At 38.6% G+C, this 7,953-nt stretch overlaps 1 protein-coding gene and 1 long non-coding RNA gene across 2 annotated transcripts in view; one reads left to right on the forward strand and one right to left on the reverse strand.

Annotated features, from left to right (window-relative positions):
- The window catches only part of LOC113467934 (discoidin domain-containing receptor 2-like), a 77,095-nt gene extending 73,944 nt beyond the window's left edge, over nt 1-3,151 (reverse strand). The window contains exons 1-2 of the mRNA XM_026824446.1: nt 3,125-3,151; nt 2,902-3,019 (exon numbers count right to left, since the gene is read on the reverse strand). Coding sequence (XP_026680247.1) covers nt 2,902-3,019; nt 3,125-3,151 — 145 coding nt within the window. The remainder of the gene's footprint in view (nt 1-2,901; nt 3,020-3,124) is intronic.
- Nucleotides 3,152-4,914: 1,763 nt separating this feature from the next.
- LOC113467935 lies at nt 4,915-5,156 on the forward strand. The gene is made up of 2 exons (XR_003391839.1): nt 4,915-4,969; nt 5,040-5,156. It is a non-coding gene; the product is annotated as an uncharacterized LOC113467935 (long non-coding RNA).
- The last annotated feature ends 2,797 nt before the right edge of the window (nt 5,157-7,953 follow it).

A 7,953-nucleotide genomic window follows, 5' to 3' on the forward strand; every position in this document is an offset into this window, starting at 1 on the left:
GGGAGAGAGAGGGAGAGAGAGCGAGAGAGAGAGAGAGAGAGGGAGTGAGAGAGAGAGGGAGAGAGAGAGAGAGAGAGAGAGAGAGAGAGAGAGAGAGAGAGAGAGAGATGGAGAGAGAGGGAGAGACAGCGAGAGAGAGAGATAGAGAGGGAGTGAGAGAGAGAGGGAGAGAGAGACAGAGAGAGAGAGAGGGAGAGAGAGCGGAGAGAGAGACGGAGTAACGAAATGCTGCAATGCATAAAGTTATTGTAGGGACTCTTAACTTGAATTTTAAAAAGGAAAGTAATAAGGAACATAGTTATAAGGTAGATAGAAACACACTACCATCAATCACGTCACGTCATGTGAGCTCATGGAGAATCACAGAAAGATGTAGTTCAAAGTTTTCCCATAATATTATATAGGTAATTTCGTTAAGGACAGCCACACTTCTACCACATAGCTGTTCTGAACGAGATTATTTACAATGTTATTTGAAAACTTTGAACTACATCTTTCTGACGCCGCATGAGCTCACGTGACGTGACGTGATGGTAGAGTGCTCCTACCTTAGAACTCGCTTTGTTCGTTGAATAAATTCTACCACCACTAGGTACCCCTACTTTTTTACCCCTCACTTCTTACCCTGGGTGTACTTTACCCCCCACTGTCCCTACTTTTTTACCCCTCACATCTTACCCTGGGTTTACTTTACCCCCACTGTCCCTACTTTTTTTACCCCAATACGTTGGGTGTACCACATGTTTCAAATGATCCACAAAATGTTATGTTTTTATTTTATTTTTTCCCTTCATACTTACCTTTTTTTTCCCTTTCTTTTCACTTTTAGCTGGTTAGGACGTTTGTCCAGGGATCGCTTTAGGGAGGGAGCAAATCCCCTTTCAAGCTATTGGGGTTAGATTGTTGGACTTGGGATTTTGGACGGATTTAATCTTGAACGGATAATGTTCGTTCTCGGAACGGCTGGCTATCTCCTATCCTGTCTTTCTCTCTTCGAATTCGGGACGATAACACCTTAACAGTTACTGTTCCCTCTATCAAACCTCTTTGAAGAACCAGTACCTACCCCTACAGTCGATAAAAATTACAGTTTTTTAGTCCGTCCTTCCTTTATTATTACTAATAATAAAAGGTATAGTGGACGGACTATTGTATTCGCTTCGGTGTCGTCTGTCGGTCTGTCCCCATAGAAGGACTTATCCAAACCTGGTCGACCTATATATCAAATAAAGGTCTTTTTACCAGGAAAACGAAAATGGTGGTGCAAATTTTGTCCAGAAAACCATAAAGCCAAAAATCCAAAAACAAGAAGTTAAAAAGTGCACAAAACATCCTGCTTAAAATAATATATAAAAAACCTCAACTGTTTCCCACAGCAAGACTGTATAAAGAACTAAAGGTCTTAAACTTTGATCGCCTATTTCAGAAAAACTTGGGATCTTTTGTGCACAAAAACAAGTCAAAACTTTTAATGCTATCTAGCTATAACTTACGGAGAAACAATCCTAGAGTACCTAACTACAAAATGAAAAAATGTGAAAAATCCCTAAATTACCTAGGAATACAACTCTATGGAAAAATACCAAACTCCATAAAAACTTTGAATAAAATTAAAGATTTCAGACTTATGCTGAAAGATTGGTTAAAAGACAATGAATTAAGTGACTCATCTCATCTTGAATGAAACATGAAATCACTTTCACTTGCTCTTTTATGATGAACAGGTTGAAAAATATGAATAATAATAAGACCAATGTAATTTATAAAGTTTAAATTCCAATGTTTATTAAAATATAATTATAGGTAACTCAACCCCCTAGCACATTACAAGGGAAAATCCCTTAGCGTGCTAGGAAGCTTTAAATACTAACTCGTCATCTGCTCTTGTGACAGAGTGATGACTGTAAGGAGGAAGGACAAATGCTATCAAATTTTGTTCTTCCAAGGAAGAACAACAAAAATTTAATAAACTTGTACTTAGGTACTCTAAAAGTCTAAAACACAGTAAAATTCAGGCCCCTGCCTTTGAGCACGGATGGAGACGTTGGGTCGGGAATAGGTACGTGCATTCTATGCATGTAGTGTATTTGCGACACGGCCTTTGCTGTCGGTGATCGGGGGTGGGGACCAGAGTTGTAATCATATTTTCCAAACACTATCTAATAAGTATTATCACTATGTATTTTACTCTGATTATGTAAATCCAAATTGTACCTTTGTTTATTATTATTACCTTCTTCATTGTATTGTATTATAATCAAAATAAAGAAAAAACTTTACATTACATTACATTACTTACATTACATTACTTTTACTGCGAGGGAGCTTTGCTCGGGATATTTGATGTTACGTGTACGGGAGCGTATGCCGTGACGTCAAAGTTCACGATTTACCGGTATTTTTTAAATCGATTTATCTCGGGATCTACCATACGAGTGCTTAATTTAGTGTCTCTCTCTTCTTTTTCTTTCTCTTCTTCTTTTTCGTCACCTTTTTCCATTGCTTCTTCTTCCTCCTCTTCTTTTCCGTCACCTTTTTCCTTTGCTTCTTCTTCTTCTTTTTCTCCTTCTTTTTCTTCTTTTATTCGTAGACATTTTCCCGTAGCAAATGGGCAATAAGGTTGTGGTACCCGCAGAACATCGTAAAAATAAGAGAAGGAAAGTCCACATCAGCATCTGTGAAAAAAGGTTTTCTTCTTCTATTGAAAAGCCCTTGTTTAAAATGTACTTGTAGCAAGTTTTTGCCACCAAAATCAGCATCACTTCAACTGAACACTTTAACGTTCTTTGACGAAATCTGCTTTCTGCACATGCGCAGTTCAACTAATGGAACTTTACTTTGGTTGCAAAAACTCTCTAATGAATCTCCTCAAATCCAATAAAATCCAAAACATCCACTTACAGGCATTGAATCCAGATGAGTCAACTACCGAGATGAGAATGTCTAATAGGGCTAGTAGGATGGTCAGAGTTGTTGGAGGTGACATGTTGCCCCTCACGGATGCGACCCGCATTGCTTCCTGAAACAAAGAAAGGCGATAAGGGTTTATTAGATAAGTAATAATTATTCAAGAAATAAATACCTATACTATAATAAGATGGACATTGGGTAATAATTTATTGGCTATACTCAGAGCTTTGTGAATTGACATTGTAAAAAGGGCTCTTGTGGGCCCCTAGGTATATGGTTCAATTTTAATGAGATAGACAGAAAGAGAGAGAGAAAGAGAAGGAACAATAGACAGATAGGAAGAAAGAAACAAAGAGAGAGAGAAAGGGAGATAAAGAGACAGAGACAGAGAGAGAAAGGGAAAGAAGGAGAGAGTGCGAGAGAGAGACCCATCAGAACAATTAGCGTTACGGAGGTGTTTTGGAAAGGTTTTTTGTGCTCCTTGTCTTATGAATATTAATGAAGAGTGGGAGTGAGAGAGATGAGAGATAGACAACAGAGAAAAGAGACAGGAGAGGAGAGAGGGAGAGAGAGAGAAGGGGGTAAGGAGGACAAACAGAACTGTTGGGTGAAAGGGAAATTTAGCCCTTATGGGGTTGGGGTGATGGCTCACTCCTATTTTGGTATGTCCCTATCAAAAGAAATAATGAAATTTTAAACACATAATAATGATTCGATCACATAGTATTTAATAGGGAATTTATGTATCAGGTAGGTGGGAGAAAGATGAAATAGTCCTCATGAGACCATGAGATTGTTTTGAGAAATACTTACATTTTTAACAAAACCGCGGCTGAGATTGAACCCACAACCCCCTGTTGTTCAGACGTTTAGTCTGTACCACCGAGGCAGGTATATAATTATTTACATTTTGGACGCTCTTGTAAAGGGTTAACGAGTAAAGGATTCTAATTGCACAGTGTTTACCATGAAAACAAAGCTCTGTTTAACCCCTCAGATCTTTCACTTTTGTTAAAACAAAGCTCAATAACGCTTCAGCAATGAATAAAGCTCTGGCATTGAAGCTTGTCACGAAATTTCACGCAAAGCCGCGCCTTGGCGAGCCGAGCCTAGAGCCTCAGTGGAATTGAAAATCAGCTGCCAGCCTAGGTAGAGCGTCTGCCTTCTAAACGCTACGTCGCGGCTTCGTTTTCCGCCCGGGGTGATTGTTCTCTCTAAAGAGATTTTTGTTGTCCCGTTCGTTTTGTAGGTACCTATCGATCTTTTTTTTTTTAAATCTTTTCTCAAAATAATGAAAAACGCTTTTTAATATTATTGGAGTCTTATCATCAAAAACCCGGACATTTCCCAAATTTTCAAAAATCCCCCCGGACGCCGGACAAACATGTAAAAACCCGGACATGTCCGGGAAAATCCGGACGTCTGGAAACCCTAGACACAAGAGTCTCCAATGTTTACAAGTTTACATCAAAGGAAAACTACCGGACCTAATGATTCCCAAATGATTTTCCTCATTTCAAATAAGACGAAGAAACACCATCGTCAAAAGATCATAACCTCTAATGCACATTTCATCATTACGTCCTCTATCCCTCTTGGGAGAAGAGGATCTCGAAATGAGAGAACGAGGTTTAATAATAAACCAGCTTTAACATCTTCCCCCCTCTAATGTAATCTTTACAGAGACCGAGAAAAATATGAGAGAGAAGAAGAAGAGGAAGAAAACAGGGAAAAAACTAACTGTCGTAAATTTTTTGTTGATTTTTAAAAAGCTCTTTCTCCCTCCTCTCTCTCCTTCATTTTCTCTTTTCCTCCCTCCCCTCTTGCTCTCTACCTCCTCCATTTTCCCCTGCCATTCCCTCTCTCTTTTTCTCTCTCCCTCTCCCTCTCTCTCTTTCTCTCTCCCTCTCTCTCTCTATCTCTCTCTTTCATCTCTCTCTCCTCCTCGTTCCAATAACAGCTAATAAAATATTTTACTTTTTAATAATGTGCAACTTTTTTTTCGTCTTCTTCGAGACGCAAAAAGAATACCCAAGCCAAGCCGACATCAGAGTTCAAGGTTCAAGTTTATTCCATTTTGTTTTCCAGAAGAGCCCCATACCCAAGCCAAGCCGACATCAGAGTTCAAGGTTCAAGTTTATTCCATTTTGTTTTCCAGAAGTGTTTGTTTCGTTGTTTTTTGGAATTTAATTTTGAAGTCATCTTTTGTTCCCAAATATTACAAGTGATTTAAGTTAGTAGCATAAAGTAGGTACATTTTATTATTTAAAACTTTGAAAACGCTGTTAAATTGAAATGGAGCCGGGTTTCGTGGAATGCCTTGATGCTTATTTGCCCAAAAGATAGTATGATTTTGTATTTTCTTTTTCATTTCGTTCTTATTGTCTATTCTTTTAAGCTCCTCTGGTAGACCATTTAGTAATGATGGAATTTGATACTTATATGTAGTTTCTCCATATCCGAATAACTACCCGTAGTTTTGAAAAATTGACATTGTAAAAATTGCCCTTGCGGGCCTCCTATCTCAATTTCTCTTGGGATAGAGGAAGGAAAAGAGCGAAAGAGAAGGAGCGATTGACAGATAGGAAGATAAAGGGAGTGGGAAAGAGAGAGAAATAGGGAGATACAGGGAGAGCGAAAGAGAGAGAGAGAGAGACCCATCAGAACAATTAGCGTTACGGAGGTGTTTTGGAACGGTTTTTTGTGCTCCTTGTCTTATGAATATTAATGAAGAGTGGGAGTGAGAGAGATGAGAGATAGACAACAGAGAAAAGAGATGAGAGACAGGAGAGGAGAGAGGGAGAGAGAGAAGGGGGTAAGGGGGACAAACAGAACTGTTGGGTGAAAGGGAAATTTAGCCCTTCAGGGGTTAGCGTGATGGCTCACTCCTATTTTGGTATGTCCCTATCAAAAGAAATAATGAAATTTTATACACATAATAATAATTCGATTCGATCACATAGTATTTAATAGGGAATTTATGTATCAGGTAGGTGGGAGAAAGATGAAATTGTCCTCATGAGACCATGAGATTGTTTTGAGAAATACCTACTTACATTTTTAACAAAACCGCGGCTGAGATTGAACCCACAACCCCCTGTTTTTCAGACGATAGTCTGTACCACCGAGTCAGGTATATAATTATTTACATTTTGGACGCTCTTGTAAAGGGTTAACGAGTAAAGGATTCTAATTGCACCGTGTTTACCATGAAAACAAAGCTCTGTTTAACCCCTCAGATCTTCCACTTTTGTTAAAACAAAGCTCAAAAACGCTTCCGCAATGAATGAAGCTCTGGCATTCAAGTTTGTCATGAAATTTCACGCAAAGCCGCGCCTTGCCGAGCCGAGCCTAGAGCGTCAGTGGAATTGAAAATCAGCTGCCAGCCTAGGTAGAGCGTCTGCCTTCTAAACGCTACGTCGCGGCTTCGTTTTCCGCCCGGGGTGAATTTCATACTAAACAGATAAGGTCCGTTCTCGGGATGACTGTGGCTTTTTCCTAGCCTGTCCTGTCCTTCGATTTTTGGAACGATACAATTCCCTTTATCATAGGTATTTCTTTAACAAAAAAAAGCCAATTATTATTGAACAAACGTCACGTGTTCGCCCAGAAGTAGATCCATCCACATGCAAACCACGCGCACCGTTCCTTCATGCCAGTGACATTTTGTCAATCTCCTCATCGCTCATCGAACAAAAGATATTATTACCCACGTTCCTACATTCCCAGATTTTTCCGAAAAAAGTTCAAAGTTCGGTTGATCAAAAGGTCAAATCACAATAAATAAGGTACCTGATAAGGTCCGTTCTCGGGATGACTGTGGCTTTCTCCTAGCCTGTCCTGTCCTTCGATTTTTGGAACGATACAATTCCATTTATCATAGGTATTTCTTTAATAAAAAAAGCCAATTATTATTGAACAAACGTCACGTGTTCGCCCAGAAGTAGATCCATCCACATGCAAACCACGCGCACCGTTGCTTCATGCCAGTGACATTTTGTCAATCTCCTCATCGCTCATCGAACAAAAGATATTATTACTACCCACGTTCCTACATTCCCAGATTTTTCCGAAAAAAGTTCAAAGTTCGGTTGATCAAAAGGTCAAATCACAATAAATAAGGTACCTTTATATATACCTACCTAACTTACCCAATAATAATAGGTATATTATTAAAGTGTAAGATAGGTATTATTATTTTATTACTGTGGTAGAAAAATAAATCCTTGGAAAAAATCACGAAAAAAATCTCTCCCCTTTCTTTCTCCCTCAGCATCGTAAAAAAAAAAAAAAATCACCAAAGTGGAAGTAAAGGTACCTACGATTATGATATGGGAGGTAGGTAGGTGTACCTATGTATTTCTATACGTATATGTAGGTATAAAGGCAATGATTTCCCCAATGCCAAAACAACCCAAATGGAAAAGCGAAAAAGAAGAAAGCTTTAACAATGAGCACGTGTCCTTTCGTTATAAAATATCAAACTTTATTATACCTATATGTAGGTACTTATACCTATTTCTTACAGGTACCTACCTTTTTATGTAGGTACCTACCTACTTTTACCTATATTTATGTAAGAAGGGATAGAAATAGAAATCATTTTCGTTAGGAAATTTTCAGAAGGCTTGTTAAAAAAGATTTTTTTTTTCGTCCTTCAAATAGCTAGTAGGTAGGTTGTACTCGTATAGCTATTTAGTAAATTTAGTTCATTTGAAAAAGTGCTGAAATTTCCAATTGAGCTCATGGGTATTTTCAGAATTTGGGAAATTGAGTTGGCACCTTGTGCGCTGTGGTGGGAGGTGTAACAGATCCCAAAAGGTGTTAATGGTGTGAGTATAGGTGCAAAAATTTCAGTTCATTTTCAAGGTTCGAACCCAACACTTTCAGATCTGCTAATTTAAAATACCTCTAAGTTTTCACACCGCGCTAGGGCTTGCCCATCAGAAATAAAAGTACCATTAGAAAGTAAAAACACCACTTATTCTCACCAACTAATCCACCCATTCCTACTAAACTTAACAGCATTTTGTTCAACGCCAT

The sequence above is a fragment of the Diaphorina citri genome, unplaced genomic scaffold, assembly GCF_000475195.1.
Source record: "Diaphorina citri unplaced genomic scaffold, Diaci psyllid genome assembly version 1.1 scaffold594, whole genome shotgun sequence".
NCBI classification, from domain to species: Eukaryota; Metazoa; Arthropoda; class Insecta; order Hemiptera; family Psyllidae; genus Diaphorina; species Diaphorina citri.